General features: G+C 51.3%; 1 protein-coding gene across 3 annotated transcripts in view; it reads right to left on the minus strand.

Moving 5' to 3' along the window:
* ACTN1 (actinin alpha 1) overlaps positions 1 to 16154 on the minus strand; it is a 95538-nt gene that overhangs the window by 38353 nt on the left and 41031 nt on the right. For all 3 annotated transcript variants that reach the window (XM_061180956.1, XM_061180957.1, XM_061180955.1), the window contains exons 2-3: positions 4293 to 4407; positions 171 to 290 (exon numbers count right to left, since the gene is read on the minus strand). In XM_061180956.1, the coding sequence (XP_061036939.1) occupies positions 171 to 290; positions 4293 to 4407 (235 nt within the window). The remainder of the gene's footprint in view (positions 1 to 170; positions 291 to 4292; positions 4408 to 16154) is intronic.

The raw sequence follows: 16154 nt of genomic DNA on the forward strand, positions 1-16154 counted from the left end.
GGTGGAGGTGCTGGAAGCCCCACTTCCAAATGCCCCCAGGGATGTCTAGGAGTGGGTGGGACATAGGAGTGGGTCTAGGAGTCAGGCTGGAAAAGGCCAAAAGAACCAGGAAGTTGGGGGGTGGGGAGAATCCAGCTCCGGGGGGGCAGCCAGGGGCAGACCTTACTCACCTTCAGCTCCTATGGACACCAGCTTGACCCCCTTGCTGGCTATGAAGTCCAGGGCCTTGTTGACATTGGAGATCTTGTGCACCCTCATTTTGCCTCTCTCCGGCTTGGCCAAGCGTTCACCTGAACACAGACCGAGAGGGAGGAACAGGAAGTGAGATGCTGTTCTCCTACTTCTCAGGTCTAAACTGCTTGCAGCCACTCAACAAGTCTGTATTAAGCCCCTAACATATGCCAAGGACTTGGCTGTGTGCTGGGAATATGGGGGTGAACAGAACAGTTTGCTGCCTTCATGTACTTATGGTCCAGGAGGAAAGACAGATCTTCATCAGAGAAACACACAAATGAACAAATAGCCAGAAGGGTAAATGCTTAAAATAAATGCTTTAAAAGAGACAGCAGAGGAGGGCAGGTAGGAGGGTGAAAGAGTTGTGAGGTGGTCAGGGGAGGCCTCTGAGTGGGAGGCAGCCAGGCCCAGACTGCAGGGAATGGTGACCAAGGCAGAAGGAACAGCATATGCAAAGGCCCCGAACTCCTAGCCTAGATTGTTTTGGCCTGGGAGAGTGTTTGGGTCGCTCTAGAGTATTCTGGAAGAGTTCCCTGTGCGCTGCCACGGAGTCCCTCCCTCATTCGAGAACCGCTGCTCTTGTCCAGTTACTGCCTCCTAGGGGTACCCTCGGCTCAGCTCTGAGTCAACCCCCCACCCTCACTCAGCAGCCACTCCCCCACCCCACCCCACACCTCCAGCTTCCACAGGGGAGCCCCTGCTGCTCAGGCTTTTCGGTCAGAAGCTGCCGGGAAACAGGCATTGAGGAACGGGTTCTCCAAACACCCTGTTAAGAGCACAGACCACAGGTGCCCAGGGACCTCCTGAAACCATTTGAAAAATGTATATGTACAACATGTGTGCCCATATCTGGGGAACGGGCGCACAGCGCTCAGAGTCTCTAAGAGGTCAGGGACCCTAAAAGGCTGAGAACCACCATCCTAGGACCCTTGCACCTGCCACGGTCTCCAGACCAGCCCAGCAGTGCCCTCCCCGTCCCCTTCCGACCACATCGACAGTCTGGCTGAGAGATCTCGAGGGGCAGGGTGGCCCTGATGCTGGGCCATGCCCACCCTGTCAGAGCGGCACTTCTCCAGGGGGCCTCCCAACTCCCCAGGGGGCCCCCCAGCTTCTAGAGAACAGAATTCCTGCCACAGATGTCATTTGGCCTGGCAGCTCCCAGGGAAGCACAGCTGGGTTTTTATTATTAAATCAAGACTTTCCGCTCACGGCTTTCCCAAGGCTGTGGCCACTGCCCCCCTCTCTGGCAAGGCACCCTACCGCCCTCCTGAGCAGATGAGATGCCGCAGGGCTCACTTCCGATAGGATGGATGGAGGCAGCACCTCGTGCCCCCAGAAGGCTGCTCCCTCTAGAGCCCCAGCCCTTAGGTCCTGCTAAGCCTGAGCTCGCCAGCCAGCCCGCCAGCCACGTACACTGGCTGGAACGGGGCTTCTCCAAGACAGTGGAGGCAGCAAGGATAGTGGTTTTGGGACTTCAATCAGCACAAAACCACCAGGAGGACCTGCTAACTGCAGACGTCCAGTCCCCTTCCCCTGCTTCCTGAGTTTCTGACTTAGGAGGTCTGGGGTGTGGGCTGGGAATCTGCATGTGGCCAAGCAGTCCTGCTGATTCTACTGGGTGGTCCAGGGACCACACTCAGAGGACCTCTGCAGGGAGCACCCCCTTCCTTCTCCTGTTATCCTACCCACCTCCAGAAACGCTCAAGGAGGAAAAGGCAACATCTCGGTGACTCAATCTCTCCCCGCCCCACAGATGTGCACAGGCCGGCCCGTTCAGTGAGAGCACCTGGTGGGTATGTGGAAAAGCCCAGCGGGCAGTCAGTCACTCTAATATTTGTTGAGCATCACCTACATGCCAAGTACAGGTCTAAGCACTTGGGATACAGATGAGACTGTCCCCGCCCCAAGGGGCTCAGTGCGCAGTGGGGAGAAAACACATGAGCCAAAAATGATCCTGCCGCATGGCAAATGACACACTAGAGGAATCAATGGCCTGTTCCAGGAGCCCAGAGGAGGGAAGCCACTCAAAGCAGGAGCGGGGGGGGGGCGTGGTAGTCAGGGAAGCCTTCCTGGAGGAAATGTCTAAGCAGAGTTTTTGAAGAATGAAAAAGAACAATGCCAGGTTTGTTTAAACTAAGAAATGTTGGAGGAGGAGGTCGGGAAAGACACTCTAAAAAGCAGAGGAAAACATATGGCAGTTCCTAAAAAAAAAAATTAAATATAGACTTACTCTAGGACCCAGCAATTCCACTTCTGGGTACATACGCAAAAGAACTGAAAGCACAGACTTGAACAGATATCTGTACACCCATGTTCTTAGCGGCATTATTCACAATAGCCAAAAGGTGGAAACGACTCAAGTGTGAATTGACAGATGACTGAATAAACAAAATGTGGGATATATATACACGATGGAATATTATTTGGCCTTAAAAAGGAAGGAAATTCTCATACATGCTACTTCATGGAGGAACTATGAGGACATTATGCTAAATGAAATAAGCCAGTCACAAAAGGACAAATACTATATGAGTCCACTAATATGAGGAACCTAGAACAGAATCTGTGAATCAAGTTCACACAGACAGAAAGCAGAATGGTGGTGGGCAGGGGCGGGGGGGAGAAGGGAATGGGGAGTTGGCATTGAATGGTATGGAGTCTCAGTGTGGAATGCTGAAAAAGTCTGGAGATGGATGGTGGTGATGGTTGCACAACAATGTGAATGTACTTAATGCCTCTGTGTACATTTAAAAACGATCAAAATGGTAAACTTTATGTTAACGTATATCTTACCACACACACACACACCCCACCCCCCCTCACAGATTTCACCTGCAATGAAAATATTTTCAAGTATCGGGGAGTGGGGGAAGGCAGTCGGAGCTTGTGCAAAAGCACAGAAAACAGAGAGCGTGCCATCTGGGGAGGACTGCATGTGCCCCCACGTGGCAGAGGGTCTGAAGTCTGACACCTTTTTGGGAATAGTTAGTTGAAAACAAAGCAGGTGCCAGCTCATGAAGGATCCTGCTAGCTATGTTAAGGAATGTGGCTGCAGGCGCAAAGCCCCAGAGGGGCACTGAAAAGCTTCAAGCAGGGAACAGCGCGACCATATTTGGGCCGTTGGATGGACCCTGGCTGCGTGTGGGTAACGGAGGGCAGTGGGAAGGGAGAAGCTGGGAGGAGGGGTCAAAGGCCTCTGGACATTATCTAGGTGACAGCTGACGCAGGCACACTGACACCGTGAGGTAGCAGAGGTAAAAGAAGGATAATAGAAGGAAACAGAATGAATGAAACTTGAATGCCAAAGAGCAAAGGCATTGAACCCTGGGGCACATGTGGGGGAAGATGCCCAGTGAGATTCAGTATTTAAAAGGAGGCTCCAGGGAGAAGGCTGGACGGAGACTAGTCTAGGACTGGCGGCAAGGTGGAAGGTAAAGTGAAGAAAGCAGCTGAGATCCTCCAGTGCATAAGCCAAGGCTAGACTCTCGGGACCGCCGACCTTTAAGGGATGGTGGAGGAAAGGTATCCATAAGAAAAAGGAGGTATGCATTGGAGAGGAGCAGTCCCTCCAGGTATCTGGACACCCAAATTCCAAGCTGGGGGCTGGAAAAGGGGCTGGGATCACCTGGATATAGGTAGCTAGGTAGCAGTGGAGCCAGCGTTTGGAGATGGTCAGCCATGGTTGCTTTCTTGACCACAGAATCCTAGCATTTGGAGGAGAAGAGACCTCAGAGACCATCCTTCAAACCCCTCTTTATGCAAATGAGGATGCTGAGGCAGAAAGGCAGCGACTTGTCCGAGGGCACACAGATGGTCGGCAGCAGAGCCAGGACCAAACCCAGTCTCCTTGTCTGAATTCACACGTCACCCTCAACTTTTTTCAAGACACCCAAAGCTAGCCATAACCAAGGACAGAGCAGACGCAGAGGTGTCAGGGCAGCGTTCCCAAAGTGGCAGAACCCAGTGGGCAGTGCCTGATCCTGGGCCATGGTGGCCCCACCCATCTGGCATCACCTCACCTCTGCTCTGGCTCTCCCACGGCCAGTGGTCCAGCTCACCTGAGATGACCTCCAGCAGCAGCATCAGCTTCAGGCCATCCCGGAAGTCCTCCTCGATGTTCTCGATCTGCGTCCCTGCCTTCCGGAGGTGGGAGTTGCACCATGCTGTAAACGTCTGCGCAAAGGAAAGACGAGCAAGTGGTCAGTCTCTCCCACAAGCCACATGGTCTCTGAGGCCCTTAGGACCCGTCTGTCTCACGCCCTTTTTCCAGTTGTTCTGTATAAGGGGTTGGGCAGGCTGGTGTTGTCATCCTTGTTGGTCAAGACATCTAACCATAAAGGGCGAGAAACCCACTCAGCAGAGCCCATAACACCTCTCAGCGTGGTCGTTCTGCAGTCTCCTTCAGCTCATCGCAGGGCAACAGCTGGGGGGTCGCCCTGCAGGGCCAGTGGCATGGGTGGGCACCAGTGGGATGGACAAAGTAGCACCTTCCTTTAACAGCTCCCCTCCCAACCTTCTTCCCATGATAGACAAGAGGGATGTGCGTGTGCTGTCCCAAAGCTTTGGTAAGCCTGGCACACAGCTTGGGGGTGGGCAGGGGACATACTCTGATTCCTCATCTCCACCCACACTGAGAAGTGGCACGATTCCATTCTTAGCAGTTCACCTCTTAGATTATAAGGCTTAGCTTCGATCTTCACAGTTACAAGGTCCAGTATCCCAGGGGTAAAGTATTAAGCCTCATTAACACCTTAGGGTAAATAAGTTTATTAAATCCTTGTCCCCTTGGCAGCTAGCTAAAGGAAGATTAATCAGTTTTGTTGGGGACAGAGTTCAGAGGGGCAGTGTCAGAATAAAGAGAGAGAGGTAAGTACCCCCATGGTGTATGCGTGTGTATTTGGGGTGGGAGGTGGAGGCACCTTAAGGTGCAAAAGTACGAGCAAGAATTTCAAAAAGGGACTGTCAGGAGACTAAATGAAAGACCATCAGCACTGTAATTTCCTGATCTGTGGGGAGAGAGCAGCAACCTTGAAGCTTCTGTATTAAGCCGACCATCAGGCAGGCCAAGCTATCCTGCGCCAACAGCACCCTCTGGTGGCTCACACGAGGAACAGGGTGACTCAACAAACACGAGAAAGAAAAAGCGTGCACTTCCATTTCGCTCGCCCATCCAAACAGAACTTGGGCAAGTGTCTCTCCCCAGCTGTCACAAACAGAGAGAAGAGCTCTCTTACTTTAGATCCAATCTATTCCTTGGCAACTCAAGACTCCTCTGCACCAAATGGTACTCTCAACTACATGGGCGCTCAAGAGCCAACCTTCCGTCCCCCACAGCAGGGCCAGCCAGCTCTCTCCCCACCTGTCCTGCAAAGTGGCAATGGTGACAGTGTTAGATTTCTCATAACAGCAGCAACCGCCCTGGAAATACTCCTCCTCTTCGGAAAGGTCACCAGACTCATGACCCCCACCACCACGTCCTCTTGCCCTGGGGAACTCCAAAGTGAAGTGGCAATAAATGGGCAGGAGAAGGGGGCAGTGCCACAGCAGTGAGTACTGGGGAGAAGAAATGGCTGCGTAGGCTTATAATCAAGAGTTGACGAGCCTGTGAGCAAGAAGGGGAGACAGCAGCCCACACGAGGTGGGGACAGGGGGCTGCACTATGACACCCCTCCAACACTGGGCCTCATTCTTAAATCATGTCTCACTAGAAACTCAGCAACACAGGGTACTTCCCTCTCCCTGCAAACACAGCTCCACTCTGTAGGCCAGCCACACCCATGATAGACAAGAGGGCTGTGCGTGTGCTGTCTCAAAGCTTTGGTAAGCCTGGCACACGGCTTGGGGGTGGGCAGGGGACATACACTGATTCCTCAGCCTGGAGTGTCCTCTATGTCATGCTTGGCTAACTCACACTCTTCTTCTAAGACTGGGCTAAGATATCACCTCCTCCAGAAAGCCTTCCTGATAGCCACCCATCCCATCGGGCTGATGCGTGAGCCCACGGCACCCTGCAACCCCTCTTATCATTGCCCGTATTCCACTGCATGGTGGCCACCGGTCAGCTTCACACCTGGACTCACCCTAAAGTCTCGGGGCACAGAGTCATAGACACAGCAGTGAACAAAATAACAAAATTCCTTGCCCTGTGCAACGGACATTCTAGTGTATGTAAAAATGAGACAACCGGGCAAAGGAGCAAGTGAGGAACCGATGCAAAGTGGGAGGGTCCTGGAAGATCCAACCACACCTGGATGGTATCAGTGCAGGGGGGTGATGGGCCAAACAGCGCTCTCAGAGACCCTCTGGAAGAGGAAGACAGCTCAGAGGAAAGCGGACGCAACAGGGCAAGAAAGAGTATCTACCAGGTCCCCTTCCTCTCGTGTTGGCATTGCAAACCTAGCAGGGGATGAGAGGCTACTTAGTTTTTATTTTCACTGTGCTGTCAATTTTTTGATGTAAAAAATATTAAAGGATTTTTAAATCTTTAAAATAAATATGAATTTGTTTGTAGTTCCTTATTTTCTCCCAGCTGTCATGTGCCTGTATATGCACTTCTGCCCGGGTGTCATCACACTGTACGTTGACGGGGGCGGGCGGTCATTTACCACCATCTTGCATTTCCACAGCACCTTACTCTCATCTCCCTCCCAGGCCCACACTCAGCTTCTGCCTGGGGTTTTCTGCTGACTTGGCAGGAAGTGGGTCAGCCCAGCAGCTCAAAGGGATAGTTTTCAGGTCCAGTGGGGCCGGGGTCCTGGTGGGAATCCCCAGCCCCCCGCCGCTGGAGGGGCTGTGAAATCTCACTGTTTACCACCCAGTCGTGGAGAGGGGATGGGGTGAAAGGAAGGAGGAAGAGGCCATGTGGGTAAAAAGGTACCACTTTTGCAAGAGGAAAAGTGCTGTTGAAAGCAGCCAGCCCCATTTCCTGGAGAAGCCAGTCCCAGAGCCCTGGAGGCTGACACGCACCTGTGTTTGCTCAGACTCCCCACACAAAGCCCTGCCTCTGAGGCCTCAGGGGCTGCACTTGGTTAAAACCCCAAGCCCCCTTCCCGGCCCCTACAGGTGGCTGCTATGAAGGGGCCTCTGAGCACCTCTCCAGCAAGCAGCTCGAAGCTCAGGCCATGGAGGAAAGGGTAACTCAGTGATTAAGAACATGCACTTGGGGGGCACCAGATCCGGTTCAGCGCCCAGACCCACTCTTTACCAGTCTGCAGGTGAGACCTGCCAACTCACCTCCCTAAACCTCGGGTCCCTTAGCAGCAAAATGGGGATAGTAATAGCATGCTATAAAAGTCAGGCGGATTAACTAGAAAATATTTATAAAGTGCCTACCACGTAACACAAGCTCAATAAATGGTAGGAGGGAGGAGAAAAGCTAGCTCCCCTGGAAGCTCCGGGGGAAGGGGCTCAGAGGACTCGGCCCCCCGTGCTCCCAGCCCACACCCTTCTCCCGGCCTCCAGCCACTAAACTCCGTCCTGGGTTCCACCCCGGCAAGTGCTGCGCTGTGTCCCCAAGATGACACCTTGTGTCTCGGGACTCTTTTTCTTTGAACAGGTGCTGATGTGTTATGGGGGGAAGGCTAAGGTTGCGTATGGGGGCAGAAAGCCTGTGACTTTGACCGTGGCCTTGTGGATCCCCAGCAGAGGAGGCTGACGGGGCCTGAGAGGGGAGACAGCAGGGTCAGGAGCGAGGTCCTCCACGTACACCGCACAGCCACACTCTCTCCTCCGGCACAGTCAGGCCCTAGACTTGAAGCCTGAGCTCCCACATTATGACAGAGGGGGGCACCTGTCCCTTAGCAGGAGGTAAAGCAAACAGCGACAAGGGATGCCCATGGCTAGAGACCCTGGCCCCATGGCCTCCAGCCCAGATGCCCAGCATGGTGGGCAGTGCTACCCCAGCAGGATTATGGTCCAGCCTCATTCAAATAAAGGGCAGGTGGCATTTTGTTGCCTTACTCCCAACCAGGCCCTGCCCTATCTGACCTTCCACTTGCTCCAAGAGCCCCGTCAGGGGATCCTTGCTGCGGCTCACTGCCTGACCAAGGAGATAGGAGGAACTGATGGGCCTTCCGTGGACCCACTCTGTTGCACAATGAGCTCGGGTATGCAGACAGGTCTCAGGAAAAAGGGCCTGGGCACCATGCTGGAAGTGCTCCCAGAGCTACAGTGAGGGCTACTTAGCTCTCTTCTCAGCAGCCTCTCTCCACACTTCACCTACCTCCAGCCCCACTGCACAGCCTCGGAGGGCCCTGGACAGAGAGGGAGGGGCTGGCAGAGAACCCAGACTCCTGCTCAACTTCTCACTGACCTTGAAGCATCTACCCATGTTTAATCTGGCATAAAGGTGATTTTAAGGAGACACAGAGTTTAACTATCCAGTACTGTAGTCCAAGGTTGCAAATGGGCCTGGCCAGGCTCCAACACAACAGGGGGTGAGGGAGAGTACAGGACACTTGAGCTGGGCCAAGGTCCATGGAGTTGATGGAGAGAGAAGCATCTCTGTCTACCTTCTCTGTGGGTCTCACAGTCCTGCTTTCACACAGAATCCTCTAAGGGCTTTGCATTATATCTTTAACAAGTATCCTATCCATACATTTCCCTTTTTTTTTTTTTTTTTTTTGGCTGCCCCAAGTGGCTTACAAGATCTTAGTTCCCCAACCAGGGATCAAACCCAGGCCCCAGGCAGTGAAAGCGCCAAATCCTAACCACTGGACCGCCAGGGAATTCCCTATATTTCCTTTAAAATGTGTTGAGAAGACAAGTGGCTTTTGAGAACATGCTCTCCCTACTCCCCAGCTCGTATGCACTAGAATGTGACTTTAGCCACACAGGCCTCTTTGAGCTTCAGCTTTCACACTGTAAACTAGAGACAACAGCATCTGCCAGGCAGGACTGCAATGAAGATTAAATAATAATACAGTGTATTTTACCACAACCAAAAAGACTAGGAAAAATGATAATGTTAACATATTAATATTGTTAATTTATATTAATAACGATAATATAATATTAATGTGTGTTTGAAATACATTAAGTGTGTAAGAAGTAGTCACTACCGTCATCATTATTATGTAAACTTTAGATTCTAAAAGGTGTCTGAATAATCACACTTAGCTGGGATCTGGGGTACAGAGGATTACCCCATAAGCATGAGTCAGGGGCTGAGCTTTTGAAGTCAAGTGGCATTCAGAGTCTTGACCTTGGTGGGAGGAGGGAGTGGTAAAACACAAGACGCTGAGCACAGGAAGATCACAGGACTTGCTTAAGATCACTCCACAGAGGGAATTCCCTGGCAGTCCAGTGGTTAGGACTCCGTGCTTTCACTGCTAAGGGCGCGAGTTCAGTCCCTGGTTGGGGAACTAAGATCCCGCAAGCTGCAAGGTGTGGCCAAAATCTTTTTTTTTATTTTTTTAATTTAAAAATAAAAATCACTCCAAAGAGCAAGAATCCAAGAGCCTGGAAGGATTCAATCACTCTGAAGAAGTCAAGGCAAACCTCAGTCCATCAGCTTCTAGCCAGGTGGTAACCTTGGGCAAGTGAGTCAACATGGCTCTGCCTCAAGGCACTAGTCTGTAAAATGGGGTAATAACAGCATGGGGTTGGTGGAGAATTCAATAAGATAATCCACTTAAAATACGGAAAAGAAGGTCTGGAACACAGTGACTGCTCCATAATTACCTATCATTACTGGTACCACAATAATTAGAGATAACTATTACAAGTTCATGCTGTCCAACACATGTCATCAAAGAATGTTAGAGCTGAAAGAGATGCTTGGCACACCTGAGTCAAAACCCTCACTTTACAACTGAGGACACATGGACCAGAGAGGGTGAGTGACTTTTCCCAGGCCACACAGCTGGATATGTTCACAACCTGGCCTCCTGACTCCCAGTCCCGTATACTTTTCTGCTCCACCAGGACGACGTGGATTTCAGGTGCAAGTGTGGGTGGGGTGCTGGAAGGGAACAGCAGAACCAAGGGCAGACAGGTGGGCTGAATCTTGTGGCATGTCACTGAAAAACAGGTCACTGTGAAGTGAAAACACCACACAGAGGGAACCTGGGTGACTCCGGTCAGCACTGGCACAGAGAGTCTTGAGTTGATGGACCATCAACTGGCATGGGAAGGGCATGGGATGGGCAGCCTCTCTGGAGGCAGCGTGATGGAGAGAGGCAAAGGGAGCATAGTCCCGAGGCAGGTAGCTGGTTGTCCAGAGGTGGGAGATCGTTCTGGACGGTGAGCAGATCAGAAACATGTCTTTGAGGAGAATTCTGGGAACTGGGGCTCTTTGACCAGGAGGAGAGAAGAGTGGTCTCAGGGACTCATCCTAAATATTTGAAAGACCCTCCCATGGACGAGCGAATAAACTTGTTGGGTGCAGCCCCGGGCAGAACAAGGCAGGCAGTAATGGTGAAGAACGTGGATTCTAGAGCAAGACTCACCTGGATCTAATCCCATCTCTGGCCCTGAGTAAACTTGGGCAAGTGACATCACTTCTCCAACCCTCAATCTCCACATCTGTAAAATGGGTATAATAATAGAACCTGCCTCGAAGGGTTGTGTGGATCAGTGCAGCAACACATGGCAAGTGCTAAGCACAATCACCCACACATGAGGCTCGATAAATGGTAGCTACTATTATTAGGATCAAGGATAGGAAGCTGCAGGGAAGACTAGAGTTCAATGTAATAAAGAACAGACCAAACGCTGGATATACAGTGCATTACCCACCAAAGGCATGTGTTTGGTGGGGGTGCTGGGAGAGGATTCAAGCTCCCCCTGGGGGCTGAGCTAAGTAGGTCCCTTATAATGCTGATTCTTCGAGAGCCCAAGGTAGCCCTTGAAAAGTTGGGTTAGAGATGTGTTTGAAGAGTTCAGTTAGACCAAGAGTCACACACTGAAATGTCTGAGCAGGGTTTCTCAACCTCAATACCATTGATATTTTGGGTTAGTTACTTCTTTGTTAAGGGTTTGGGGCCTGTCTTATGCATCATAGGATGTTTAGCAGCATTCCTGGACCCTACCCACTAGATGCAGGTAACATCCTCCACCTCAAGTTGTGACAACCAAAAATCACCCCTGGTTGAGAATCTAGTCTGGAGGAGACAAGCACATATGCCATTAATAATAATAATAATAATAATAATAATAATAATAATAATAATAATAATGGCAGTATCTAACATCTGTTGAGTACTTGCTCTTGCTAGACCCTCTTCTGAGTGCTTTACCTCCTTTCACTCAATCTTCAAAACAACACTACAAGGCAGGTGCTATTATTTTCCCCATTTTACAGATGAGAAAACTAAGGCACAAAGAGGTTTAATAAAAGGCCAAAGGGGAAAGTGTAAGGAAAGTGGGACTGGTGAGCGCCCTTGCCTCCATGTGCACTCATGGATTTCTCTTGAAACAGTGGCCCTCTCGGGCTATCCTTTGGGTTTCCACTCAGGAGAGCAACAGTGGGCACAGAGAACTGGTCCCGAGCATACACGGTGATAATGGCAGTTAGAACACAATCTCGGTATCAGGGCAGGTGTGGTGAGGGGACGGGAGGCGTCTCTCCTTGGCTCATATGGGAATGTGCGGCCTCAGGTGCCAGACCTCCAATGAAGAGGAGCCAGAAATCTGGACTTTTATGTGAGTCTTCTCATTTTTAAACGCTGGTCCAACTTAAAAATAAGACATCCCACAGCCCCTCAAAAGATAGGGGCAGGCTAAATCTGAATTAAGACTGACAGGGTCTCTGGTTCCACAGTGGGAAAACGTGAAAACTTTCTAAGTCTCCTAACAAAAGAGTTACCACACAGGAACGAATGGCGTGTTAATGCAAGCAGACAGCTGTGCACGGTTAGCATTCCTCGCAGACCACCACCGGCATCAGCCATCCGGGAATCTGCAAGCAAAAACTGAGAGAACTTTCCGTGAGGGGCCACAGGAGCTCTCCTCGTTTGGGTTGATCAAGGACCCGCACCTGTCACCAGGGACGACAATCAGATGTGCATCCCCCCCCATACACACACACACGTGCACACACACCACGTTTTGTGAATTCAAACGAAGGTACCAATTTTCATTTATTACATCTGCAAAAATAAGTTTCTGCTGATTCCCGTTAAAGGGTGGGTACAGTGGCCAAGCCGCAACACGTCACAGCAGGTAGGCTGATTCGGAACAACTCCGGTGGAAGGCAACTCGCCGAGGGGAGCTAAAACGGGCATAACCTTTAGCCCAATGCTGGGACACTATCCTGGGTAAATATCGCTCAAGAAAGAGAAGGGTCATGGGCACAAAGACATCCTCGCCAGCATTACTTGAGAGGAAACAATTAGAAACAGCCCCAAATTCTATTAATAAAGTATTAGTTAAATAAATTATGGTTCATCCACTTAATGGAACACTAGACGGCCAAAATGATGGGTTCTGAAACTATATATTATTATGGGAAAAGGCTGATATGTAATTACCAAGAAAGCAGGATACGAAACTGTATGTACCACAGGCTTAAAACCACGTGAGCGATCACAGGAACGAGAGAAAACGATGGAGACAAAACCCATCCCGACACAAGCAGTGCTTGTGCTCCTGTAACTGAATGGTGATGACTTTCTTTCCTTGCCCAGCCGTCTGCAAATGTGGTTGGCAATCCCCATCTCCTCCCTGCCCTTCTCCCTGCTAGCACTCCTCTGTGATGTGTACTCTCCTCAGCGCACAATCCAGGCCATCCACACCTGGCTGACCTCTCCACTGGTCCTGAGTAAACGAGATAACCCACCTGCAGCCAAAATGAGGCCGGCTCAGCGGGTGGAAGGACACCAGTGCCACCCCACTGGCCACCAGGCCCCAGGCTCGCGTACCGACCACACCTCTCCCAGGCACATCCTCCTACTCCCTTGGGATCCTGACACCAGACACCAGCCCCGGTTCACTCCAGGGGAGTTACTGTTCAGAGCACAGGGGTCAGGAAACCTGGGCTCTGCCCTGGCTCAGCCAGGCATGCGTGTGACCTCATATGTATCACCTCAACCCCCTCCAGCTATGTAACCCCAAATGAGTCCCAGACCCTGCAGGTCAGAGCCCAGCAACTTGTCCCATCATAACATGCAAAAGTCAAAGACACAACCAAGTAGAGCACCCAGGGACAATCTTCAGCTCCCATGTAGGGCTGATTGAGATTGATGGGCTCTGCTCCTTGTCAGAGGCCAATAAATCCCACAGGGGCAGTTTCACCTCAATGGCTCAACGCATGATCAGGGTTTCGGTCTCAAGACTGCCTACCCCTCACAAAAAGACACCTGTTATTAGTTTACTGGATAGTCCATAAAAGCTTTATGCCAGAATATCCCTGGAAGGACACACAGGACTTGGCACGGTGGCTGCCTCCGGGAAGGGGAGCTAGGAGGCTCCTGACAGGGGAGGGTGGGGCGTTTTCTTGTCACAGAATACCCTTTTGTTTCCTTTGAATTTTATACCATGTGCAGTCATTATCTGTTAAAACAAACAAACAAAAAGCCATGCAAATCTAAGAAAAGTCTGTGTGGACGTGTATACGTTTATCTGCTGAGTCAGACCTCTGGATGGGATAGAGGGAACTTCCTATTTCTCTGGGATTACTTGGGATGGGGGTGGACTGGGGGGGCAGTCAGGGCTCATGAATTCCCCGGGGGGAAAAAACAAATGTTTCCAAATTTTCAAAGAATAGGAAGAGATGAAAAAGGAAAAATTCTTCCATCTATTTAAAAGAATTAGTAATAGAATAAAGTATTATATAGAGAAAGGGTTGTGAAAAACTTTGAAGTGCCTTATCAGTGTAAACTATTATAAGGAAAGTCATAATTAGGGACCAGGACGTGAAGATAAAGCAGCAATTACACCCAAACGTCCACCCCAACAGACAGCAAACTGTTAACTGGCGGGGGAGATGAAGGGCAGTACCCCCTGGCCCAGTGGCCCAGAAAAACCCATGCAAGTTTCTAAGCCTCTTGCAGGTGGTACAGGACTTCCTGTATAAGCTGGCTTCTCATCAGATGATTTTCCCCTCTCTGGAGCACAGCAACCAGGACCCTGGTCCTGGTCTAGGCTCATCAACTGAGAAATCAGCTCAGCAGCCCTGCGATCTCCACACCCTTCTGGGCAGGTGCCCTGCCATGGCTGTCAGTCACAGCCCACCCTCCTCTGCCACTCTTGGCCACCATGCGCAAGCGTCAGGCCAGGGCCCCTTGAGAGCTCAGGGCCGAGGTCTCTGCAGCATTTGCCAGCCCGGGGGAGGTCACTGTGGACCAGCCAGGGAGCACTCTCTCTCGCTCAGGCCACCGTGGAGTCCCTCTGACCCCCGCACGTGGCCAGCCTGGCCAGGGCGTGGGCACTGGGTGGCTTGTCTAAGCAAAGGCCTGCCAGCAGTGATCTCAGATGCCCAGTGTTCCGGTAACGTAAATAGAAGTATCTGGTTAACTTATCAAGGGCTGGCTGCCAGCCTTTCAAAGCAAGCAGTCAGCTGGTTCACTCACAGAAGAAAAGCAGAGTCCTCAAGAACATCTCCACCCAGATCTGTTTACTTTCCACCCCTGGGAGTGGTGCTGAACCACCAGGCGGTTTCCTCTGCTCTGAAAGGGCACCTCTCTAACCGCTTACCCCCAAAGCCATGCAAATGTTGGGGCCCTGGAAACTCAGAGGCAGGTGGCTGGAAGCTCCCAAAGGAGCTGGACTTTGTAACTGGAAAGAGCTGAGCCCCCACCTACACCTCTCATTAGCTCTGTCTCTTTGTACAAGATTCTCATTCTCAGCCTCAGGATGCCCATCTGTAAAATGGGGATAACAAGACCTATGACGGCACAGCATTAAAGAGGACCAAATTAGATCTCATGTACTTAGAGACTGTCTGGTGCTCTGTTCACAACAGATGCTTAAAAAATGTTAATCCAGCTGGCCTTTGTCACTCAGTGGCTGTGTGGCTTTAATGAACCTGTCTAGGCCTCAATTACTTCATCTGACAAATGGGGATACATAATATCACGAGTTTGTGGGGTTGTTGTCAGAATGAGGGCAATGGAAGCAAAATAGCCAGCCGTCAGAAAAGGGCAGGAGCCTCATAAATGTCCTCTGTCCTACTGCTCTCACTTCCCATTCCCTTTCTAGTCAATCAAAGTTAATCATTCACAGAGCTCTACAGGTTGGGAAGAAAGAGGTCTGTTATTTCTCTCCTACTGACTGATGAGGAAACCCTGAGACCAGCCCCCGGCCAGGGTGAGGAGAACAGGAGTGGGAGGAACAGGGGCCTGTGTTTCCGGTTCATGTCCACCTGCAGCCCGTTTCGGGAGACACAGCACCAGACACCCGGAGGGTCGCCAAGGCCACAAGGCCAAAGCACAGGTGGCCAGACGGCTCATTCTAGGAGGTGATTTGACCTAATGACCACACCCTGGTGGGAGAGAGGAGAGCTGCCAGCCCCTCCACGAGGCCCAGGCACCCCTTCTCACCAAGGCCCTTGGAAAGCAGCCCAGTGCCTTCCCGCAGGTGCAGGCAGAACCTGGGGCTCCTGAGAGAATTCAGGGCCGCTTTAAAAGTCAGGTGGCGCGAGATTCCAGTGAAGAAACAAGGCCTGTCCTCTCAGCTCCTGGCCAAGGAGCATCAGCTGCCCCCACCAGTCTGCCACCATCCACAGCCTGGCCTCTCCTGGGGACCAAAGAGCCACAGCAATGGTCTAGCCATCGGCAGGCTCTGTCACTATGGCCTTTGGGATCCTGGACTCGCTGAGCCTCAGTCTCCGCATCAGTAAGACAAAGACAAAAAAGAGCGTCTACCCTGTGCGGCTATCCTGAGGGAGGGTTGTGTGAGCTAAAACAGAAGGCTTAGCCCAGTGCCAGATGCAGACTAAGCGCTCACTGGATGTTAAAAAACCAAAAATGTATCTACAGAGG

The sequence above is a fragment of the Eubalaena glacialis genome, chromosome 2, assembly GCF_028564815.1.
Source record: "Eubalaena glacialis isolate mEubGla1 chromosome 2, mEubGla1.1.hap2.+ XY, whole genome shotgun sequence".
NCBI lineage: Eukaryota > Metazoa > Chordata > Mammalia > Artiodactyla > Balaenidae > Eubalaena > Eubalaena glacialis.